Genomic DNA, 26,457 nt, shown 5'->3' on the forward strand with positions numbered 1-26,457 from the left:
TACACAAAAAACCATGTAGATAATTTTTATAACATTGAAAAATAATAAAACTTCCAAATTTCTTCCGGTTACTTAATAATTTGGGGTTAATAGATCCTTTCCATTTTCTACCAGTACCTAAAGAGCTGCAGGATAAGCATTAGACTGTGAACCACAAGGTTGGCAGTTCAAACCCACCAGCGGCTCCTTGGAAACCTTGTACAGGGTGGCTATGATAGAACTCAACAACAACAACAGAAACTGCAACATTATGGGTTTGAGTTTCTACAGTGAAATGCTTAAAAACTAAAAAGGAATAAAAACCATACACCACCATCAACTGCAGAATCAGCACTGCACACAATCAAAGGAGTTGTTATGTATGAAAGTCTTGGTAAGTAGAGAGAGGGCCTCTGAAAATGACAGGCATGTCTCCTTCAGAAAAAGGTCAGTAAAGCCCATCAGGTGGGACATTCTCAGACAAGCAGTGGATGTGAAACAAGAAAACAGCCTGAGATCAACACTCTGTAAAACCACTGCCATCAAAGCTGAGCCTGTCTCCACAGGGCACACATGTGCCAAGTAGATATAGACCACTGTTTAAGACTGGCAGGGGGTGCCACAGGGTGCAGGTGTCTCGCCACACAGCTCACTATGGTATGAATTCACTGAACGTGAACATGCTGCCAATGAAACCATATCCCATCACCAATCTGCAGCGCGATACAGTCAAGAACATATAAAATTACTTGACTGAGAGGGTTTTATGTGTGGATAAAATGTACAGCAGGTCTGAACTCATCAGACTCAAATGGGGAACTGTTAAAGAGAGAATGAAGTCATATTAGTTGGGGTCATGTACGTACATGTATGCTTACATGAGCTAAAGCAACTGCAAGTAGTAAATCAGTTGTGAAACACAACAGAATTTTTGCAATATATGTGATAAACCCAAACCCACTGCTACCGAGTTAGTTCTGACTCACGGCGACCCTAAATAGGTTTGAGACTAAATCTTTATGGAAGCAGATTGCCTCATCTTTCTCCCAGAGAGGCTGGTGGGTTTGAACCAGCGACTCTGAGGATAGCAGTCCAACACCTAACCTACTGCACCACCAGGGATTCTTGATGTACATGATAGATACACTTAATCTCGCTTACTCGCAGCATCCCAAGCTAACAGCAGGTCTTTCTGGAAGTGGGTAGTGTCAAATATGTGGGGTTCTAGAGAACACCAAGGCCACAGGTGCCAGATCACTGGGACACGGGATAGCTGAAAGCATTCCACCCTGCCACTGCCAAATTGCAGCCTCCTTCCCAACAATGTGAAATCCTGGAGTGGTGCTGAAGGATAAGCACTGGACTGCTAACTCAAGGTCAGCAATTCAAACCTACCAGTTTCTCGGAAACCCCACACAAGGCTGCTATTGAATCGGAACCAATTTAATGGCACTGAACTCCCACCACCCCACTGTGTACTCAGACTAAGAAATCTGCAAAGAAAAATGGAAACTTCTACACAGATCGGGGTGAAGAAAACAGGCTCTTTGTCAAAAACATTGTCCTTGTTACCGTTTCAATTTCAAAATATTTCCAACCTTACTCAGGTGGCATTTGGGTGTTTTCTAGAAAGGCATTCATCCTAGTTCAAACCTGATTTGACCCTGCTTACCCGTAAGATTGCAAGGTAAAACATAGCAATGGGATTTGTCATTAACTTTCCAGAAATGAGGGTAGTTAATATGTAATTGGTTAGTTGGGTATTCTTGCAGCTCATATTAAGACTCATTATTTCACAGACAGTAATTTAGTTTGTCCTAAATGTCAGAAAATAACATGAAATGACTTAGTGCAACTACAAGCTAAGAGGCCACGCAGGGGGAAAACTTCACCTATACACACAGGGAAAGGAGGAGAAAAACCAATCCGGGTTGTTTGTCCACACAATCAAGTTTGAGCCCTGAAGAAAGCAGAACACAACAGAGGTTGTCCTTTAGGGCCACAGCCTGGCCTACTCATGTTCCAAGACCCACAAAGCCCAAAACATTCCATGCTGACCACCAATGAGTGTGGTATTGTTAGTACATTTCCATTTAAAGTTGTTCAGCCTACAGAGACCCCATTTTTCTGTGTTTGGCTAATTTACACTCAAGGCACATGCTGCCACTGTATTTGAAGAGCTTGAAGCATACATGTATAAACTGAGGAGGTGGGCCATGGAGTGAAGCTGTATTTGAAGTCATCAAGACCCCAGTGTCTTTATCTACTGCAGGTGACATTTCTCACAGAGTACTGGGCAAAAACTCTTCTATCTGAGCCCGCTTGAGAGGCAAGGACATCTAGGCTGAGGTTTAGGATTCCAACATGAACAGATCAATACTGAGTTCTGAAACCTGTTTGAACAGTACTTGTTTACTAATCACCCAGGCAGATGGGTAACGTCTCGTCTGTGCTAAGGACAATAGAATGCCTACATCCACTCACCCAACAGAAAACAGTGCTTTAAGATTACTTTACCCTTGGCCAAAATCTGAGTGGTCTGGATGCAAAGGAGGACAAGAGCACTATTTCCAACGTGGAGAGCTTGAGCTCTTTGCCACGGTACAGTACCATGGAATACGTTTGTGTTTGATGTTTTCTCAAAGCCCGTGAAGCAGTCCTTCAGTGGTAGTCGACTTCTTTAGTCTGTTGCAGACTCCCCAGGTGACACTGTTGTTGTTGATAGTGACCCTCACTTCTATAACACTCTCAGTCATCCCTGTGCTGGCGCCCACCGTTGTAACCACTGACAGTCTATTGTATTGAGGGCCTTTTCTTTTGCTGACCCTCTACCAAGACTGGTCCCTCCGATAACATGTCCAAAGTACATGAGATTAAGAAGCGTTCTGTCTATACTTCCTCCAAGACAGATTTTTTTGTTCTTCCGGAAGTCCATGCTTGAATATTCTTTAAATATCACAATTCAAGTGCATCTACTCTTCTGTTTTCCTTATTCATTATCCGGCATTTACATGTATATGAAGCAACTGAAAACACCAAGACTTGGTGGGGCAGGCACACCTAAGTCCTCAAAGTGACATCTAAGCTCTTTAATACTTTGCAGCAGATTGGCTCACTGCAGTACATTACATTGTTCGATTTCTTGACTGCTGCTTCCATGAGCATTGACTGTAGATCCAAGTAAAATGAAATTCTTGACACTCTCCAACTTTTCTCCATTTATCATGCTGTTGCTTATTGGTCCAGTTGTGAGGATTTTTTCTTCTTCTTTACACTGAGTTGTAATCCATACTGAAGACTATCATCTAGTTAAGTGTTTCAAGTCCTCCTCACTTTCAACAAGAGACTATGCCATCTGCATATCACAGGTTGTTAAATGAGCTTTCCTCCAATCCTATGCCACATACTTCTTCAGCTAGTCGTTTCTCGAAATGATCTATTCAGCATACAGATGACAGATGGAGTCTCCAAATGTTGATTTTTCTCACAAGCAACATACGATTAGGGTATCCGGACCATTAGCTAGCAGTCCTAAGGGTGAGAATTGCAAACTGCCCAATTTGATAAGAAAATTAAGTCTTCCATTTCACTTGTCTACACCTTAATCCACAGAGTAAGTAATATACCAAATCAACCAAGAAATGAGTAAAATGACAGCTGGAGAGGTCAACCCAATTTGCAGGGGGCCAAGTACGATGGCCAGACTTCGTCTCTCATACTTTGCACATATTGTCAGGAAGGACCAGTCGCTGGAGAAGGATATCATGTTTGGTAAGGTGGAGGGTCAGAAAAAAAGAGGAAGACCCCCAACGAGATGGACTGGCCAAGTGGCAGCATCAATGGACTCAAGCATTGCAACAATAGTGAGGCTGGCCCAGGATCGGGCAGTGTTTCATTCTGTTGTGCATAAGGTGGCTATGGGTTAGTACCAACTCAATGGCACCTAACAACAACAACAAAGTACGCATGGCCCACAAGGGTAGGAGGGAGATGAAAGCGGCAATGCAGGGAAGGAGCCTGAGCCCAGGAGTCAAGTAGGCATAAAATATATTCTGGACTAAAAGGGAAAACTGGAAAAGAGAAAGGGAACCTAAAGCGGCTACCTTCATGAATCAAGGAGCTCCGGTAGCATAGCAGTTACAATTCGGACTGCTAATCTCACTGTCGGCAGTTTGAAACTACCAGCGGTTCTGAGGGAGAAAGACGAGGCTTTCTGCTCCTGTAAAAATTTACAGCCTCAGAAACCCTTTGCAGGGTTGCTATGAGTCGGAACCGACTCCGGCATACCACCACCTCCTCTATCAGCATTTAAAATGGATTGTTTTGTAGGGGAAAACTCCAGAAACTCCTTCTCCCCAGTTACCTGAACTAGGATTCCTGGTGCAGGCCTGCTACTCCTTTAGTTTTCCAGAGTTTTTGTCACTGCTATCTGGAAAAGACAGAATGGAGGCCAGCTGCAGCGCTATAGTAGGGATGAGCACTGGACCGTGAGGCCACTGTGAATGCAAGGTTTGCGGATCAAACTCACCAGGAGCATCTCAGAAACCCTACACAGGGGTGTTATGATTTAGTACCAACTCGACAGCACTTAACAACAACAACAATCTGGAAAAATAGGAAGTGATGTTAAAAAAAAAAAAAAAAAAAGATGCTGTCATGCAGTAAGTTAAAAAATTTTTTTTAAAAAGCCCATTTTGCAATGGCATCTGCTACCTTCCTTTGAATGTCACAAGAGTGACAGCAGATCACTTCATAATCAATGACATCCTGGCAGCAAGTGTCTTCCTGAAATTCACCGCATTACCCACTATAATTAGCTCTCCTCCATAGCTAAATAATCTAAAATGTAAAATTACTGAGTGATTAAGCTACAATTATATCCATTTTGAGCTTTTCTGAATTAAAAACAACAACAACAACAACATGCATTTACACTTGGCAAAGGAAAACAGGATCCAAACAGAAGCAATATGGAGCCAAATGGACTACCAGAAAGCCTTCCATTTCACTTGTCTACACCTTAATCCACAGAGTAAGTAATACACCAAATCAACCAAGAAATGAGTACATCGACAGCTGGAGAGGTCAACCCAATTTGCCTCTTTTGTGGGAGACAGGGAGAAAGAGGACTATATTTGCTGTTAACATAAACATTATTTAATGAACAGGGCTTGGTAAATGTAAATCTCAACTGGGCATTATTATCCTATAAAACAGGAGTATAGTATGAGTATGGGTATGGAACCCACCTTGGGGTAAAGTTAATTGCAGGAAGTTTCACAAGAAACTCCCTGTTCCTTACCATCTTACACAACGGAGATGTTGAAACAAGTCCTGATTACCAGGCTAAACATTTTGCTTTTCAGTTGAATATTGTGTGAACATGCCAACTTTTTCCTATTCATTACTTAGTATTAAAATAACTTTTTCTTTTAAGATTCTTTCATGAAATTGACTGATATCGAATTCACCAACTATTAAACTAACCAATGTTCAATGGCAGAAGTTTTAGCACTTTGCAGTAGAAACCCAGCTTAGCTCCCATGACTAGATAGATATAGGGCCATCTGAGCCAACCCCTATCTGCCAGTGCTTTTACATAGAATGTTTTTATAATGCTTCCAATATCTTGCATAAGAGTGCTGGTGGCATTGTAGGCTAAGCACTGGACTGCTCACCACATGGTCAGTAGTTCAAACCCACTAGTCACTCCATGGGAGAATGACGAGGCTTTCTACTCCAGTAAAGATTTACAGTCTTAGAAACCCTCTACAGATCGCTGAGTTGGACTGACTTGATGGCAGCTAACAACAGTAACTTGCATGAAAGAAATGCTGAAGTTCCTTCAGAAGAGTCTTGAGCAAAATGTCAAAACAACTGTCCCATGGTCAGTCCACTTTCTTTTCACTAGTGTTTCCAGGCTCGAGCACTATGGGACACTTAGGAGTACCCAAATGTATGTAATGGTGAGATGTTTTCCACTCACTCTAATGATGGTGAATTATTGTTACTTATTAAATACTTTGCCAGGTAATACAAGAAGAGACCATCTGTTCTGTACTTCCACACTGCTGGTGGTAATATGAAATGGTGCAGATACTCTGGAAAAGTCTAGCACAGCAGTTCCTCACATGCCAGCAATTCGCCTCTAAGGCACATACCCGAGAGCAACGGCAAGTTTCCACTCAAAAAGTTGAATGTGATTATAGTGTGTACAACAGCTGACAAAGAAAAGGTATATCCATATAATGTAGTGTTATTGGGCATGAAAAAGAAATGAAGTAGTGATGCATGCTACAGACTGGAAGAACCCTGGAAACATTATGTTCAGTGAAAGAAGCCAGTCATAAAATGCCACATATTATATGACTCAATTTATACATTAGGCACACAGATTTAAAACAAACAAAAAAAAAGTAGCTTAGTGGTGGCCTACTGATGGGTGGGGGTGGAATAGGGAGTGGAAACGATGAAGGGTGTGGAGTTTCTGTGTGAGGTGATGAAAATGTTCCAAATTTGACTCTGATAATGGTTGTACATATCTGTGAAGATACTAAAAACCACGAATTGGGCATTTTAAATGGGTCAATTGTATGGCATATGAATTTTAACTCAATAAAGCTGTTATTTAATTTAAAAATTTGCTCTGAGACATAAGGCACTTGAGAATTAGCAACCCTCTTTTCACAAATCTTTCCTGGTCAATGGTAAAGGAATTAGTAAAACTAAAAAGTCCAATTTACTTTATTGTAATTGGAACCAGTCTGCAGTATTTTGATATGTACACATTTCTAAAACGTGGATGTAGTTTTAGAAAGTACATCATTACATCAGAGATTCCAGGCAGTCTGCCATGAAGCATTTTCACCAAAACCACTGAAAAAAAATCCACTCCATCAACCAGAGAGTACATGATCTTTCGTACAGCGTCATCTTCTTACAAGACATCATCTTCCTAAAATCCCATGTTAAACAGGAATGGGCATGAAATTCAACAAATATACCAATACCTTACTGTATACTGCTCTAGGCCCTGAGAATTACAGAGCTATACTCATGTGTCTAAGTACCAGGGGGCTTCAAACAGTTTGTGAAGAAATCCCATGGTCTTTTAATTCCATGAACTTTTAGAAATCCCTCATATGCATGCCCGGTACATGTTATGTAGCTCTACATGGACAAGGAACAAGACACTGTTCTTACTCTCAGGGAGCTTACAATCTAGTAAGGCAGGATAAGAAAAATAAACCCAGTTTAAAGTTTATTTAAGATAGGGTGCTGCAGTAGAGGCAGAGGGTGCTAGTTGACACATTAGTGACAATATGTAGGCTCCTCTGAGGAAGTGATGTTTGAGGTAAGAAGGCGCCAGGGCACACAGATCAAGGAGGTAATTCCAGGTGGAGGAAATAATCCTTACACAGTAGTATCAGGAGAGAAAACACCCCAACGAGATTAACCAGGTGCTGCTGGTGACCAACCTCCCCAGTAACTGTCAGCCACCATTCCCAACACAAGGATGCTGCATTGTGTCTGGAACAAGAAGTCTTACCTACTGTAAACCATTACAAGGTCTGACAACCCTTCAACAACAAGAAGTGATTTTTCCCTCCTCTCCTGGGGTCTCTCAGCAACTATGACCTGAACTCCTTCTCTCAACTCACACGGGTGAGAGGCACTATGCCAGGAGTTCCGGGGCTTAAAGGCAAATCTGACAGGTTCCCCAGCAGTCCTTAAGGAAGGAAAGAATCTAGTAGCACAAAAACTATGGATATGAACAACTTACATAAGGCAGCCATAAAATATAGAGGGGTGTCCCGAGAACACTCTAGTGGGGGTTTCAGGAGGCTTCATGAGGGTGAGGGCAGGGAGGCTGTCAAAGATAATGGGGGGTGGGGGGCTGGGCCTCACAGACTTCTGTCTCATGTCCTTAACGAGCTTTACAGCAGCTGGCCTTTAAACAGATGAATACATTCATCTCATTTCAGAGAGACAATCCCAGATTTTACAGAATGCATAAAATGTGCTTCTGCATATACACATACATCAAATGTTTGCATATATGCTTGCATGTGTATACCTTAAGTTCAGAATCTCACAAAATGATTTTAAACTTGCACTGCTAAACTGAAGTTTGTACTTAAGAGGAAATCCTTTTTTTTTTTTTTTTTTTTAACATATCAACATTTCCAGTTCAGGCACTCAAAATCCCTTCCCATTCCCAACAACAAAATGTCTTAAACCAGAGAAGCAAAGCAGCAATTTTTTAAGGCAGTGTTCTTTCAATATCTCCCCAAAATAGTCCACGGCCAAACTCACCATAGAGAGCTGTCCACGTTTGATTAATTACATCTAGACACACAGTTCCTGACCTGAAACAGATGGAGAGAATGGCATTTTTAAAAAAATTAGAAAGTTAGTTGCATATATCTGGCAACTAATTTTATTTATCAAGGACTAGTACACATTGAACAATATTTGTAATAGATTAAGAGAAAAGCAGTCCAGTAGGAGGAGAGCATGAGGAGGAGAACATTTACAAGGTCTTCAGTGTCTCCCAAGATTAAAAGGGAAAAATCCTAACTACACAAGGGGGAAAACAGACAACACCTAAACCAGGGGGTTAAAATGAACCTTGGCAACAAACGGTGGACAGACCTCTGAATGCAGTGTTCTGAGAGGGTTCAATCTCACTTTTGTGGCTTTTTGGCCATGAAAGCACCCTGAATCTAAACCACAAGGAAACTTCACACAAATCCAAATTGCGGGACATTCTATAAAATAACTGTCTGTACTCTTCGAAAAGGTGTGAATTTCCTAAGTGACCAAGAAGGGTTGAAAGAACCATGACCAGTCAGTGGAGTATGTGATCTTGGGCTGGAGACTGTATTGAAAGGGGGAATCAATGCTATAAAAACCATGACTGAAATATGTCTGTTGATTCAGATAAAAAGTGTTGCTTTTGATTGAATATGGAATTCTTGCATCTAACAAGTATACTGTAGTTATCTATGAGAACGTCCTGATTGTTAGGAAATATCCCTTTAAGTTCTGAAGGACCAAGGGGCGTGATGTATGTACACAACCCACTCATAGGGGACTCAGAGTCATACCAGCAAAATTAGTGCCATGGCAGTAAAATCCTGTAGAAAAATGTACTCAAAGTACAAAATAGGATGCATGGTTACCACATTTTTAATCACTAATAACACAACAGAAGGAAATAGATAATTAAGACTCATGAACTAAAATGAAGGTATAGTCCTTCATGGTTGTCTTACTCTCAAGAACTGAGAAATTTTATAAAGGCATAAACGAGCGTGTACACCAAAAGCTGCTCTCTGCTTGTGTCTATGCAGAGACTTGAGCTACAGAACATTAGAAAAGCGAGCTGGCTGGTACCACAACCGCAGGATTGGAACGGGTTTAGACTATCATACCCCTAGGTCTCTGGTTTAAGTGACCATTCAGACTGTCCTACATCTAATCAAATCCCAAAGATCCTTTTGCGTTTCTGACTTGTTTGTTAATAATGGAGAGCAGCTGCTGCTGTGATGGAAACATTTTTAAATAGTTACTTACGCTTCATCAATGTTGGGATGGAAAATTTTATTCATGAATCCTGTAAAAAGAGATGTTAATTAGCAGCAAAAAGCATTTAGCCCCTACAAACAATTTCAGAACTGGAAAAAGGTCACCACACTCATAAACACTTAGTTCTGGCCCTAAATCTTTTGATAAAACAATATTCTCCTGACAGCTCTAGTGACTCAAAATCACACTAGAGTTCTAAAAATCAAAGGAGCAAATGTTGAGAGCAGTTAAGTTTCCTATACAAAAATAATGATAAAAAGCTGTGTTTTTTGAGTTACAAATGTGCTCAGAAAAGAGACTTCACATTACTGAATGGTGCAGTAAGTGCCCTGACAGAGCTTAAGGGAGCACACCCCGACTCCCCCCTCAAAGGTTAGGGTTCAGTCTCTCAATGTGGGCGGCTCCTCGATTGCAGCATGCGTGGAACATGAATGAAGCTGGTAAAACTCTCATGGAGTAAGCAGTACCTCCTCCAAACCACAAAGGATTTCATAAGAACACTGAGCAAAGTATTTTCCTTTAGCTCTAGTCTACTCATTCCAGGAAGCAGAGTTTTGATGAAAATTGGGCCAAGAAATCAATGAGTCAAAGAGTGAATTAAAAAAAAAAAAAAAAAAGTTTTCTGTCAAGGATCTAAATTTTTTTTTTTTGAATTCCTAGAAAACAAGGATTTTTAACAAATACACTGATATTTACATTTCCAAGAGAAAGTGATGTATTTTCTACCTAGCGTAAAATCAGTGACTTGAAATCAGTTTGTATATATACAAACTATATTCTAAAGTGGAGATCTGCACTCAAAACTACCCTTTTGTCATCTGTGTCACATCACTTCCCTTTAGGACTTCCTTATCCCATTCCATATTTTTCAATAAACTGAAGTCTCTCCTAAAATGATCATCACCATCACTATATATCCCAACCTTGGCATCTTCCGCTTCATCCTCTCCACTCTCCAGTACAAGTTCTCTTTCATTCATTCAAAACCTATCTGGTCAACACCTACATGTTGGCCTTGTGCTTGCTGAAGCACAGAAATTCAATAAGATGGGGCCCGCTATTCCTGAGGTCACTGTGCACAGTGGGACAGATGACACGAAGAAATAACTGGAATGTGTACCAAGGGTTGGGAAGGCTGCGGGGCTGGGGAGGAGACATGGGGGAAGGGAAGGAAAAGTCAGGAATGATGCAGAGGCTGTGGTCATGGCGCAGAGTCTCCAGGATGAGTTGGGACAGAAGTCATTCCCAAAGATCTAAGGAATTCCCTAAATTAGAAAATGGGAATAAGAATATGAAAAACCCAAGTCTTCCCCTGCTGAGTCCTATTCTTGATTTTAATTTTTGCTCTTAAATCTGTTTTCTAAAATAGCTTCATGCTTTATCTACTACATCCAGAGAATCCACACAATTCTACTCTGATGCTAAGAGCAAAGCCCTTTGGACAATTACCAGTTCATATTAATTTTTCATCATGGAAAACAAAAGACAGTTCAAGGTCCAGATTTAAGAAGTATGCAGTTTAAAGAGATTAAATTAAACCAATGGAGATGTTCATGTCTTCATATTAACAGAAGAAAAGGCAGGATAAAAAGTTCCCTGCAATCCTAGCAAAACACTAATACATACGTTTCCAAGGAGATTCGTGAAAATCATTCATTGCAACTTTTGTTTATAAGAGTCAAGAACCAAGCTGAATAAACACATGGATAAAGTCCATATACTGTCAGTTTAGGACTCTAAACCGCCAAAGATCACGATGTTATCAACTTGATAAATAAAAATCAGCAAGCTAAAGAATAGAGTTTACAGCATGATCATTTAGATAAATTAAAACTGGACCAAAACATACAAAACTTTAATCCTTCAGGGCGATGCAGGGTCCAGATCACAGTGGGAAGAGGACTGGAAAAGCAGTCAAAAGCAGACAAACACCACGTGGTGGGGATTGCTGTTACATACGATTCTGAGTCATAGTGACTCAGAGCTTCCAAGGTGCTGCTGCTGGGTTTGAACTGCTGACCATGCAGCTAGCAGTCTAGTACTCACCCTGCAGTGCCACAGACATTTTAAAAAGAGTCAACAAGTTTCTATTATTATTAGCTTGCTTTGAAATACACACATATGGCACAAAACTGAAAGCAGATATTTAGAAATGTAATTAGTGTTTAATCCTTAGTGGGGGACACTGTCTGCATGGTACTTTTCCAATCACAGCATCATCCACACCAACTTTTGCCCTCCCTAGGATGACCACAAGAAAGAGGGGCTAGAAGGAAGCAAACATGCACCAACAGCAGCTATTTCTGGACGATTTTCTGATTTGCTGCCCTCTTGCCACCTCCACTTCTATTTCTACTCTTCTGACACATCTCAAAATTTCTACAATGTATAAACACTGACCTCAAGGTCGATTTAGACCTCAAGGTCAGTGGTTCAAACTCACCAGCTGCTCCTTGGAAACCCTATACAGGGTCTCTATGAGTGGGAACCAACTCAGCGGCACTTAACAACAACATAGCTAGAATAGTTGAAAAAAACGAAACTTTCAAATAAACTTTCCGAAGAGTGGAAATCATGAACGTTTAGCCACTATGTGGTGTCACTGAAGAGACTGTCTATTACATGAAAAGTGTTTTGCTTGAAGCTACTATTTCTGCTTAAAACCCTGCCCTGCTCGAACTCTCAAAAGGAACACCTGAGTGGAGAACTTTTTAAAATGTTATTTAAGGAAAACACAGTGAGGGAAAGGAATAAGGAAGGATGGGTTGAGGATTGCACTTTTCACTGAGATACTAGGGAGGCCTCACGGAGAAGCACCATCTGATTGGAAGTGGTGGGGGACAGCCATCACCGCCCCTCCTTCTAGAAGGGGCTCTATGTAGCAGGCACCTTCATTGCAAAGTGAGTCAGAGCTGCTCTGCTGGGTCTGCACAGCAGCAGAGAGACACGAACAAGGGGCGGGAGGCTGGAAGCCTCAAGCCTGGTGTTGGAACAATGATATAAAGGCAGAGTCTTCCAGTTTTAAAGGCTGGTTTTTCATTTTTAAGAGAAGACTTGAATCTTTAAAAACCACTGGGGTTGGACAATAGGAACAGCAGAGCTCGGACTGCCTCCCTACAGAACTGTTGTTCCGGGGCCCGTGAGTCAATTCCGACTGTTCGCCACCAGGTGGGTGCAGAGTAGAACTGTCGGTGTGGTTCTCAAGAAGTGTTCTGGTGAATTTGAACTGCCTATTGCGTAGTGGTTACGAATTGGGCTGCGAACCTCAAGGTCAGCAGTTCAAAACTACCAGCTGTTCCCATGGGAGAAAGATGAAACTTTCTGCTCCCGTAAAGATTTTACAGCCTCAGAAACCCTGTACAGGGTCGCTGTGAGTCAGAACTGACTCCACGGCACACAGCCACCACCCACCACCACCATCTTTTAGTTAAAAGTTGAGCTTTACTTGAACATTTGCACCACCTGAGCTTCAACAATTTGATGTTAAATGTGCAGGTGAAAAATAGTTCTGGTGTTTATGGTCTTTAAAGAACTAAACATCTCATAACATGAATGAACTGGAGGACATTAAGGGAAGTGGAATTACAGTCGTTGAGTGTCGCAGAGTCAGTTCTGACTCAAACCCTGAATAAGGTTTCTGAGGAGTGGCTGGTGAGTTTGAATCACAGACCTTGCAGTTCAGTGCTTATCCTACAGTGCCACACCAGGACTCCCCAAGGGACTGATTTGTATGATACCACTAGCTGCTCCTTGGAAACCCTATACAGGGTCACTATGGGTCGAAACCAACTCGATGGCACTTAACAATAACTATTGTAAAAAGTCAAGAAAAGGTTTTCACAAAAGAACAATTTCTTTATGTTACCAGGGGTGGGAGAGAAAGGGGGTGGTGTAATGCACTGGCTAGAGGGTAAACACATGTTAACTTGGGTAAAAAAAAGAAAAAGAGCTGGGTGAAAAAAAGCTTTAAATACTGATCTGAAAGATTAGGGTGCAGTTCTCACTGTTGAAGGCCAAGAGATACATTTGGGATCAATATGATCTCTCCTCTGTTTTCAATCAAAGCTAGATTTTAGGTTGGCTGGAGCAAAGAGGAGTTTAACAGAGCGGGCCAGAAAGACCTTTGTCAGCAAAACTGTACTGGAGACCGGTCCCCATGGCTCCTGCTACGGATAAAACACCATCGGAGACACTGGAAGCTAATAGGCTGTAGGACAGAGGGCACACTCACACTGGAAAGACCCAGGGCCTGGATGCTCGTGCCAACTCTGCTAGTAAATGCAGGCTCTAGACCAGTCAGCTTACTCCATTGGGCCCTTGTGTGCCTTATGTTGGTTTCAACTCATGGAGACCCTTTATAGGGTATCTGAGTTGTTGTTGTAGTTGTTATGTGCCATGGAGTCGGTTCCGACTCATAGCAACCCTGTACAGGGTTTCCGAGGCTGTAAATCTTTACAGGAACAGAACGCCTCACCTTTCTCCCGCAGAGCAGCTGGTAGTTTTGAACTGCTGACCTTAAGGTTCACAGCCCAATTCGTAACCACTACGCTACCAGAGCGGCTGGTATGTTTGAACTGCCAACCTTGCTGTTACCAGTCCAGTGTTTATCTTTCCAGGGCTCTATAGAAACCTAGAGCTCCAAAATCTGAATACTTGACATTCTACTTCCAAAGGTCCCATGAGCTCCGAAAATCTAGGATTTAATAACAATGGCCACAGCTCTGAGAACCAAAGCACACAATTATTAAGTCCTTGTTGTTTGTTGTATGCAGAGTAGATCTGATGAACTTCATGAGGTTTCAAGGTTGTGACTTTTCAAAAACAAAACACCAGGCCCACTGGCTTCCAAGGTGCCACTGGATGGGTTTGATCTGTTAACCTTTCAGTTAGTAGTTCAGTGCTTAACTCCTGCACCCCTCTCAGGGACTCCTAAAAGTCATTTCCTGGAACAGAAGTACTCAGGAGAATACAATACAAACTTACCAACACTGGCTTTTGTTGTTAAGTGCTGTTGAGTCAGTTCAAACCCATAGCAACCCTGTATAGGATTTCCAAGGAGCAGATGGTGAGCTTGAACCGCTGACCTTGTGGTTCAAACTGACTTTGCAGTCCAGTGCATTAACCCACAGCACCACACCAGGACTCCTAACCAACATTTAAACATGTTAAAATGTCACAGAAGAGCAAAGAGCTGAGCCACAAAATCTGATGACTTCAGGCAGCTCCAGGGTTAAACTTGGAAACAACAATTTACCCTTTGTTGTTAAGTAAATTTGCTTTCACTTTGAAATAACTGAACCAACCTCTACTTACAACATTGTAATCAACTATCCTTGCTGCACTTGCAGCTTTGAAATTACTGAAAAAGAAAAACGGCCTCTTCTTGTACTAAAATCCACCACTGCTACCATAGCAACCCTACACAGGGTTTCCGAGATTGTAAATCTTTACAGGAGCTGACACAGTCTCATCTGGTGGGTTTGAACCACAGACCTTGCAGTTAGCAGCTCAATACCTAATCTACAGCGCCAAAAGCGCTCTTTTTTTGTGCACATTGTTGTTGTTAAGTGCCATAGAGTTCGTTCTGACTCACAGTGACCCTGTATAGGGTTTTCGAGGAGCAGCTGGTGAGTTTGAACCACTGACCTTGTGGTCCAGTGCTTGATCCTACAGTTCCAAAGCAGGACTCCACCAGCTTTCGTGCACAGAAGTAAGGCTAGATAAGAACCGTATACACCTGTTCCCACTCACCTACAAAAATGACCTAAAAGTGGGCAGATACAGCGTTACAACCTTGCCAGGCCAACTTTACCTTAAAAAAAAAAAAAACCCCAACTTTCTTAACTGAAAAGATTTCTTCCAACACCTATCTTTTTAAAAACTGTTTAACAAAATATCCAAAGTAAATCAACAGGAAGGGGCAGATTATCTCCTTTACATTTATTCTTAGACAAGCGATGGCCAGTAGTTCTGGCAAAGCGATTTATACTCTGGATGCTGACCACGAAGGCAATAAAGGCACTTTTGGACAAGGGGGAGGGAAGGCCGAGAAGAGCGGGTTCTCAGGCTGGAGGCCTGTTTGCCCTGGCACCTTCTCTTTCCTTTTGGCAATGCCGTGACCACTCTAATGAATCCATCTGCAGCAAGATGATTTTCCCAGCCCTTGTTTCCATTCAACCAGGAACTTAATCTGAAGATATTTTCTAAGAACCTATTTTGAAAATGGCTTTTATGGAAACAGAGTAAATGGAAATACGAAGTCATTCTTAATGCTGGTTTAAGATTTTACTCACTAGCAGACAGTTTCTGATGTGTTTCAGGGACCTGACCGGATACAATTAGGATTCCTTCGTTTAACCTTTAGATAGTTATTCTCTGGCATGGCTCGAGCACTTAGAGAAGAGAAAAAGTGGACTGACACCAGGAACAAATGTCTAACTAAAGAGGTTTCATTCTGTGTTTCTGGTAGAAGTGACTGTAATTCTGGAGAACCCAGATCATGCTTAGTTGTTGTTGTTAAGTGCCGGTGAGTCGGTACCGACTCATAGTGACCCTGTATATAGGGTTTCCGAGGAGCAGCTGGTGAGCTTGAACTGTCAATCTTGTGGTTCAACAACCGACCTGGCAGTCCAGCGCATTAACCCACAGCACCACACCAGGAATCTAGATCATGTTTAGTTTATGCAAAATTATACATCTTGACTAAAAGCACACATTATTAAAATGGAAAAACACGCTAGGCTTTTGCTTGTTCCACCCCCAATACTCCACAAACATCTGAGCCACAGAGTAAAAGGTAGAGGAGAGTCAGAAATATCATTATGCTGAGTCATGCTGAAAACAGGTTTTCATTTCAGCCTGTTTCTGCTTCAATCCCAGGAGGGGATCCCTATAAAGCTTCACACTTTTGAGTAACTACTGATATTGGGATCACATGTAAGGACATGAGGCAAAAACCCAAAATATTTCCTCCCTTTGTTATTTGTGAGAATATTAATGATCACATTTGTGGGTAGATTACATACCCTGGGACAATCAGTTACCCAGAAATGTCCTCCAGAATAATCTTGAAGTGTGAGGGTCAATCAAGTAAGCAGAGTCCTGGTGTGGAACTGTGGGTTAATGTTCTGGACTGCAAGGTCGGCAGTTCAAACTCACCAGTCACTCCAAGGAAACCCTATACAGTCGCATGACTTGGAAATGACTCGATGGCACTTAACAATAAACATGAAAAGCCAAAGGCAAGACCAGTAGCTATACCCCTGAGACAGAAATGAGCCTGGCGGGCAGATGGTGAGGGAGCTGGAGTGGATGCAATTTCAGGATAAGCCTATGAATTCCTATGAGGAAAAATAAGTGAATACATTTAAGTTATTCTAATATTCTGTCTTCAAGACAAATGCTCACATAAAGTCAATTATTCAGAATCAAACTGTTTTTTTTTTTTTTAAATAACCCTAATGGTTTAAAATGGAGTCCTGGTGTGGCACTGTAGGATAAGCACTGGACTGAAAGGTCATTTGAAGGCTCCTCCGAAACCCTATACAGGGTCGCTATTAGTCGGAACTGACTCAAAGGTGCTTAACAACAATGGTTTAAAAGATATTAAATACAAGTCTTCTCTTCCTTTGTAGTATTTCAAAGTATAATTTTTTAAGGGCAGTAACTTGGATCTTGGAGGGGAAATGGTTGAGAAGCTATCTCAAGTTCTCCACCATTCCTAGCAGCAAGAAGTGACCAGAGTTGGGATGTTCCAACTGCAAAACAGGTGGGGATGCTGTCAGCTTCTCTGCACTGAGAGCTCACGCAGTAGTGCACAATAATCTACTGGTTTTCCTGTTACCTCACATAGCCAGGCCCAGCCCGTGGTAGTCTGCACCTGGGCAGACGTCTCTTTGGAGCACGGACCTTTCTGGCTCAGGAGAGCTGGACCTGGGCCCGTCTCTTCTTGGGTGAGGGACCAAGGAAGGGTTCACTGTCACTGCCCTGTGTCGTGGGAAGTGCTGAACTGATCCTGTGTTTGCTCAGGAGACCTAAACTCGACAACAGGGCCTCTTTTCTGCTTCTTCTTTTCTCTCTGGTAATGTAGAGGCTGAGGAATGGGTTGGATGGATAAGAAAAGTTCATGTATAGCTAAGAAAAGACAAGGTGTTATCCTTCCACAGTATAACCCTTCTACCAACCTGGCTGATTACCTACACCCTGCAGCCTTAAACTGATTCTCTACAGTTTGTATTAGACTGTAGCCTTTTTCCTGCTTCTGTAATTCGGCTTAAACTCCTGCTCAATCACAATACTGCACTATTTGAATCCCTATTTGAAATACAGCACAAAGAACACTAAAAAAGCCTATATTTGACTTGAGATCACAAGACCCAAGGTCAAGTCTCTACAACTCTTATTAAACAAAGTTGTGGTTAAAAGGCCAGGCCTCATTCAGACTACATAAACTACGAAACTGCTTTGGTATTTGTTTCCTTATTCATAAAACTAGGTTAAATCAGGATACCTACACAACAGTGAATAAGGAAGACTGTAGAAGAATTGATACATTTGAGTTGTGGTGTTGGAGGGGAATATTGAAAGTGCCATGGGCTGCCAAAAGAACAAACAGATCTGTATTGGAAGAAGTGCAGCCAGAGTGCTCCTTGGAGGCCAAGATGGCCAAACTTCGTCTCTCATACTTTAGACATGTTGTCAGGAGGGACCAGTCACTGAAGAGGGTTATCATATTTGGTAAGGTGGAGGGTCAGAGAAAAAGAAGAAGATCCCCAGGTAGATGGATTGGCAAAATGGCAGCATCAATGGGCTCAAGTGTGGCAACAATTGTGAGGTTGGCCCAGGACCAGGCAGTGTTCTGTGCTGTTGTGCGCAGGATCACTATGAGTTGGTACCGACTTGATGGCACCTAACACCACCACAACATGGGGTTGTCATGAAAGTTAAGTGAATTCATATGACTATATAAGGTACATAGTAAATGTTATCATTAGCTTAATTTCATCTCATTTTCTTCATCTTCAAAATGAAAATATCTGCCCCACATAGTCATTCCCTATTAATTCTTTACAAGTTAAGGACATTTTTGTTATGGGATGTTGGGTTTCCTACAACCCCATCACACTGGCAATGGCAAATACAATCACTCTAACATTTATGATAAAAAAGACTATTTTGTGTCTGGTATAGCAGAGAAATACTAGACCAGAAACCAGAAGGCAGGCTCTCCAACTGATGAGCATTGATAAAGCCAAGCCACCCCGAGTCTCATTTTTCCCATCCTTAAAATGAGGCAAATGGGTTTCATCATTTCTAATGTTTCTTCTAGAATATGGTTATCACCAACATTAGGAAAGCGAACAAATCTTAAACTGTGTGAACACGTTCTTCAAAGGAACTAAGACATTACTTTTATTTGTTTTTAAAAGAACTTCAGTTTAACTAAAGAAAAAGGAAGCCAAGAATTCATGTTTTCATTATGATACCAAATCCTGAAGGCGAAGAAAAGGATTTCATGCCAAAAACATGTCAGAATTAATAACCAGCTCAAAAGCTAGAGGTCACGCACTACAGTTCTAGTTGGAACTAACCTAAACAGCAAGTACAAGAAATTTTTATACAGCAACTGGAGGTATTATGTAATAAGAAAACAACAACAGCCATAGCTGGTAGAAGCAAACACATGCAAAGGCAGGCTACCTAGAGAGGTGGCACTAGTGTACACAGTTCTCCTCTGGCTGACAAGGCAAAGTTCAATGATTCAGATACCATTGCTATCAACAGGTTTTTATATTAATAGGACCAATTTGACCACTGACTGGCTGCTTCTCTCACCGGTCACAGTCTCCCTCCACCCCAACGTCTGTCGTTTGTAATAACAGACCACACTCCCAACATTGGAGAAGGTCCTTGAACCTTCTCCTCGATGACCTCTTCTTGAATCCATTTCATTTCATATGCCCAGGACATACTTCGAATCTTGTCATGACTAGAAACAGCTCTTGTTGTTGTTGTTAAGTGCCGTCGAGTCGGTTCCGACCCATAGCGACCCTGTACAGGGTTTCCGAGGGTGTAAATCCTTACGGGAGTAGAAAGCCTCATCTTTCTCCTGCGGAGCAGCTGGTAGTTTCGAACCACTGACCTTAAGGTTCGCAGCCTGATTCGTAACCACTACGCTACCAGAGATCCTTTACCTCTATCATAATTCATACACCTGTCTCCTACCATCTCCTATTCTTCAAACTTACTTTTCAAAGAACATCCCCATCAAGGAACAATTCTTTCATCTGCTAGTTCTAATTCACTGACCCATATTCTTACCCAAATTCAGATTTAAGAGTCTTCTTACCATTGTCAATCTCTGACCATCCTCTGCAAATTCTTTACCCTCTCCAGCTCTGAATGGCCATTCAGCAAATTAGTAATGCTGAAGGAATCCAATCATTAGCATTTTCTATACGTGGACTTGAGAATACTCTAAGTAGGTGTTCATTCATGCATTCACAAATCTTCACTGCTTGTCTGCTATGGAGCAGGCTATGTACCAGGTCCTGAATACTGAGGATAAGGGGGAAGAGGGCAGGAAGCCTTCTATAAGTAAACATATTCTAACGTGTTAAAAATCAAGCTCAATGATCTTTCTTTCATTGGGCTCCACACCCTCTGGAACCAGCCTCTCTCACTTTCATTGCTCCTCCAGCAACCAGTGACATTTACATGTTACCATTATTCTGAATGCCTATCGCTCCCCTTCCCTCACTTTGCTCCCCCTTCCCCAGTTCTCACTTGCAGTTAATGGTCTTGGCAATCTTCTGAGACAAAAAGGAACCAATTGGCAGGATCACATGACCATTTCTGAACTCTCCATTCTCCTGCCTTCACAGCTCACTCAATGGTTGTGTGCTCTTCTCAAACACCTGTCCCTCTGCCTGAGTTCTGATCTTCTCCCTGCCTTCTTTCTCAAAGGCTTTGTTCCTTCAGCCGTTCTCCTGACCTCCAGTATCACCAAGCCTTCCCTCTTTTCTAGACTACTCCATACAATAAGTAACCTTTGAAGCTTCCATTTAAACAATAACAAAACCTTTCTAACCTTTTATGTTTCATTAGGTTGTTAAGTGTCAAGTCGGTTCAGACTCATAGTGACCTTGTATGAGAGCTCCAGTATTGAGCTTCCAAGAAACAGCTAAGGGGCTTGAACCGCAGACCTTGAGAATGGCAGTCCAGTGCTTATCCTCCAGCATCACACCAAGACTCCCTTCCTTAGGTCCTACCCCATTTGTACACGTTCCTTACTATAGGCAAATTTCTTCAGAGCAATGCAGAGTAACGACAGGTGTCTCATCCTTGGTGCCAAGGCTGAACAAAACAGCTTGTACAACTGCTTCTTCCCCTGCCTCTCCTCTCTTCCCTAACAGCAGTGACCGTGAAACAAAATAAAACGAGTAAGATTGCTTCATAACCCTGCTTAAAACCTTTCAATTACTATTTCCATTACATTTAAAATAAAATACATAAAATCCAACTCTTTAACTGTGGCCTACAAATTCCTCTGTGACCTACAAATTGCCCACCACTGCTGCCCACATGCACGCACACACGCCCCCACCCGTCCCCAGCTTAGACTTCTCCCATACCCAGCCCCATCTCTCTACTTTCAGTACTCAAAGCTCCCTGCTGCACACACCATTCCTTCTGTCCCCTTGATCTTGGGGATCAGGGTTGGCTTCTTCTTGTCAGTACCGTGTCAGCTTCCATTTACTTTCTCAAAGGCGGCCTTCCTGAATGTCTGATCTAAAGCAGCAATTCTGTCATTCTATCATATACATTCCTGCATAAAGTTATGTTGTCTTTGTTTGAGTGCTGTTGAGTCAGTTCTGACCCATTGCAACCCTGTATAAGGTTTCTGATGAGCAGCTGGTAAACATGAACCCGCCGACTTTGCAGTCATATCAGGACTCCCTTATAAAAGCTTTATAACCACTTTAAAGTATGTTTTATTTTTTCCCCACGAAGAACGTTCAGTGCCAAGAAAACATTTTATTTACTTCTTTATCCCTAGCATTTAGACTAATGTGAGGCACATTTTAGAATTGATTAGATTAATTAAAAGTGAGGTAAGAACTATCCATGGTCTGAGAAAATAGGTTCTGACTTAGATGCCAGCCATGAATTTAAAGTCTACCCTGAAAAGCTTTATGCTCAGGACATCAGTGAAATCAAAGCTTCGACCAATAAGTTATATTCTCTTAACACTGTCTCCAAACTTTTTGTTTTTTTCAAATGTAAACAAACAGCCTTATTAGAATAATTTTTCCTCTATACTGGAATCCACAAATCTAGATTACTGCACACTAGCAATCATACAACTGTCGGAGACAGGAACTAAATTCAAACCTACTTTTTCAAATGAAAGCAGAGAAGTACAAGGTTGAAAATAATGGCATTTTGCTTCTTCTGTTTAAGAACTCAATCACATTTGTGGAAATACGAGGGGGCTTCAAAACACTGATGGAAAAATTGCATTATCTTTCAAATCCATTTTTCCATGAGCTTTTTTAAGTCTCCTTGTAGAATGGTCCAAGTATGCCTTTGTTAAAGGACTAACCTCAAACCTCTCTCATGAGACATAATACCTCCAAATCTTGGTTCAACTCTTACTAAACACTGCTGGCTTACGTTATTCAGACTAGTTCTGGAAGGGAGTAGGTGAAGAACTTTGACAATGAGAAAAACGTAATGTGGTAAGTACTCTTAACTTCTATAGTTTGGTCATACCATACCATAAAACTCTATTCTACAAATTGTTTAAGGTAATTTCTTCTAACCATAATGGAATAAAAAATTCTTAACACTGAAAGAATCTGCTACTTTCATAATTTAAATTGTTAAATAATGTTCCCTTATCACTTGAACAAGAATATATACATACACTTAAGTATAAACACAAATATGATTAACCTAATTTTCGAGTCCTGGTGTGGCACTGTGGGCTAATGTGGACTAATGTGTTGGACTGCAAAGACGTTTAAACTTCAAGGTCAGTAGTTCAAGCTCACCAGCTGCTCCTTGGAAACCCTATACAGGGTCACTACGGGTCAGAATTGACTCGATGGCACTTAACAACCTAATTTTAATGACTTCTGGTGTGGTGCTGTGGATCAGCACTGGACTGTGAACCATAAGATTGGCAGTTCAAACTCAACAGCTGCTCCTTAGAAACTCTATACAGGGTCGCTATGAGTTGGAACCAACTCAATGGCGCTTCACAATAACACCCAACTACAACCTAATTTTAAAGGCTATTGGTATAACTAGATGTCCTGGTATAGTGCACCCTAAGGTAAAGCATCTTAGTCCTCCAAACTGATCTCTTTGCTCTTGAACACTTTAAAGAGGACTTGTGCAACAGTTCTGCCTAAAGTCATATGACTTCCTGTATGAGTGTTGATTGTGGATCCAAACAAAATGAAGTCTTCGATCTTTTTCTCCATTTTTTCTCCATTTGTTGTTGCATGCCGTCGAGTCGGTTCGGACTTACAGCGAGACAGCGTTTTCCAAGGCTTTAAACATTCGAGGGAACAGAAAGGCTCATCTTTCTCCTCTAGGGCAGATGGAAGGCTCAAACCACGGACTCTGTGATTCTCAGTCCAATGCTTATTGTATGAAGCCACCACACTCCTTTCTCCACTTAACATGATGTTATTTACTGGCCCAGTTGTGAGGATTTTTGTTTTCTTTTCATTGAGGTAAAACCCATATTGAAGACTGCAGTCTTTGGTCAGCAAGCAAGGTTGTATCACCTGCATATTACAGGTTGTTAACGAGTCGTCCTCTAATCCTGATGCCGTTTTCTTCTTCGTATAATCCATCTCTTCTCAGCACACCAACTGAGTGAGTATGGCCAAAGGATACAACCTTAGTGCACACTTTCCCTGATTTTAAACCATTCAGTGTCTCCTTGGTAAATCAACTGCCTCTTGGTCTGTGTACAGGTTCCTCATGAGCACAGTTAAATATTTTGGAATGCTCATTCTTCGCAATGTGGTCCACAGCTTGTTATGATCCACACAGTCAAAAGTCTTTGCATAGTTAATAAAATGCAAATAAACCACAAGGTTGGCAGTTCAAATCCAAAGCCACTCCTTGGAAACCCTATAAAGGGTTCATTATGAGTTGGAACCAACCTGCCGGCACTGCACAACAACAACAGCAAAGCATCTCTCTGGTATTTTCTTCTTTCAGTCAAAATCCATCTGGCATCAGTCCCTAGTTTCATGTCCTCTTCTGAATCCAGCTTGAATTTCTGGCAGTTCTCTGTCAATGTCTTGTTGTAGCTATTTATGAATTATCTTCAGCAAAATTTTACTTGCATGTGATATTAATACTGTTTGGTGAGTTCTGCGTTTCACGGGGCTACCTTTCTTTGGAATGGGCACAAATACGGATCTCTTCCAATCTGTTGGCCAGGCAGCTGTCTTCCAAATTCCTCAGCACAGCGAGTGAGTGAGTGCCTCCAGTGCTGCCTCAGTTTGTTGAAACATTTCTATTTGTATTCCATCCATTCCTGGAGCTTTGTTTATTATGGCAATGCCTTCAGTGCAGATTGGGTTTTTTCCTTCAGTACCAATGTTGTTGTTAAGTGCCGTCAAGTCGGTTCCACCCAGAGTGACCATATATACAGTTTCCCAGGAGCAGCTGGTGAGCTTCAACCACCAATCTTGTTGTTCAAACCGACTTTGCAGTCCTGTGTCTCACAATGTTCTGCTGTTTTTCATAAGGTTTTCAGTGGCTACACATTATTCAGAAGTAGTCTGCCTCTACTTATTCCTAGTTTGTCTTAGTCTGGAAGCTCTGTTGAAACCTGTCCACTAAGGGGGGTCTTGCTGGTATTTGAAATACCCATGGCTTGGCTTCCAGAATCACAGCCACACACAATGTTATATGCTATTGGCATTAAATTCCATTGTAAAATGAGCTTGTATCTTTTTTCCTGATCATTTTATTTTATCACCATTCAGAAAACCATTAGGCAGCACACCTCTAGAATCTTGTTCTCAAGCAAGCATTCCTCTTACACACTTAGCTCTGGCACCATCAAAACATAACCCAGACATTGTACATACAGTTGGGTGCTAGCAGGATCTTCCCTAATGACATGGAGAGAGGAGACCAAGTGTACAGAGAAGAGTCTACAGGGGTTTGGGGTGCACAAGACAGCAGCCCAGCCTACTTACAGAGAGGTAACTCAGCTGGTTTCTAGACATGTTTGGTCTTATAGTTTTCCTTAATAGTTCTCCAAAAATAATTTCTGAATCCATTATGCAGGCAGTCCTTGGATTACAAACGAGGTCTGTTCCCAAGTGTATCTTTAAATCCGATTTGTAGATTAGTTGAAACAGGTGCATATGGTCCTTTTTAGCCTTACATGTATGCAAGAAAGTGTTGGGCTGCTAACCACAAGGCTGGCAATTCAGACACACCAGCCACTCCACAGGAGAAAGATGCGTCTATCAACCCCTGTGTGTACGCATGGCTGTTTCATGCATATGTAAAACGATCATTTTAGGTTTCAGGTTAGAGTATGGCATTTTATCATTAGATCCACTTTGGTAATTATATTACTGAAGTCTTCTGTCACTGGGCCATGTATTGTTCTGTTGTACACAAGGTCACTATAAGTCAGAACCTACCCAATGACATCTAACAACAACTGAGTATTCTATAGTCTTACTTATTTTTAGTCTTCGTCATGGTAAACACTGAGCTGCTTGCCACCAGCAGTTCAAGCTCAGAAACCCTCTACAGGGTCGCTAAGAGTTGGAACCAACTCGATGACACTTAGCAACAACAATTATATAATCCTATTAACTACTGAAAACATCATTCTCTAAAACTGTATTAACACAGTATCCCAAAGATAAGGAGTTGTTGTTAAGAGCCACTGAGCCGTTAACAACTCATTGTTGTTGTTATATGCCGTGGAGTCGGTTCCGACTCATAGCGACCCTGTATACAGTTTCCGAGGTTATAAATCTTTACGGGAGCAGAAAGCCTCATCTTTCTCCCGTGTAACAGCTGGTAGTTTCGAACTGCTGACCTTGTGACTCGCAGCCCAATTCATAACCCCTACGCTACCAGAGCTCCTTAAAGATGAGTAGGGGGTGGGAAAAACAAAAAAATCAGTCTATGTTTCACTATATGGAATTCAAAACTCATTTCAGGAAGAAAAGCATGCCAGTCCAGACAATATGGGTGTTAAGATGCATTTAAGAAAAAAGAAAGCGTTTGCATTTACCTTAACACCTTCTCCTTATGTAAATTTTACAATAATCTACACAATTTTAAAGGAAACCCTAGCCAGTCTAAGTGAGCCACTACATCTCAAAATGTTTAAAAAACACATCCTAGCAGTAATTACACTGCTGACTACCTGAAAATGAGTCACCCACACAGCTGATTAAAAGTCTCTTATGCAATCTTCCTCCAGAGGAAACAAGGACAGCATGTACAAATAGTTCAACCAGATCTACTTCCCTAAGAGACCACAATATACATCTGGTAGGCATTACCAATTTCTAAAAGCACCAAGAAAGGCAAAGGAATAATTATGAAGTTAAATTAGCCTCGTCATTTGGTCTAGCCAATTTCATATTACATCATTCACTTAAGAAAATACACAGATTTCTGTAGTGTCACTGGTTAATAAACAAAGCAAGGTCTACAGTTCTGATGTTACTTTGAAAGTTATAGGTAAACAATCACATTACCTGAAAAAATATATTAAGAGAGATTTGCTAATTGTTATCAGGACTGATTGTGACGGTTGGAAATGTAAAGGTAGACGTTTTATAGCAAGGAGGGGTATGATTAACTTTTCAGTCTAGGAGC

The 26,457-nt window shown here is 41.5% G+C and overlaps 1 protein-coding gene across 2 annotated transcripts in view; it reads right to left on the minus strand.

Moving 5' to 3' along the window:
- Window positions 1-26,457, minus strand: part of UBE2H (ubiquitin-conjugating enzyme E2H) — a 112,431-nt gene that overhangs the window by 13,257 nt on the left and 72,717 nt on the right. Inside the window, exons 4-5 of one of the 2 annotated variants that reach the window (XM_006861128.1) lie at window positions 9,559-9,598; window positions 8,296-8,348 (exon numbers count right to left, since the gene is read on the minus strand). The exons of the other annotated variant lie outside the window; for it this stretch is intronic. Of the exons in view, the coding sequence (XP_006861190.1) occupies window positions 8,296-8,348; window positions 9,559-9,598 (93 nt within the window). The remainder of the gene's footprint in view (window positions 1-8,295; window positions 8,349-9,558; window positions 9,599-26,457) is intronic. 2 annotated transcript variants of the gene reach the window in all.

Source organism: Chrysochloris asiatica, unplaced genomic scaffold (genome assembly GCF_000296735.1).
Source record: "Chrysochloris asiatica unplaced genomic scaffold, ChrAsi1.0 scaffold00041, whole genome shotgun sequence".
In the NCBI taxonomy this organism is placed as follows: Eukaryota; Metazoa; Chordata; class Mammalia; order Afrosoricida; family Chrysochloridae; genus Chrysochloris; species Chrysochloris asiatica.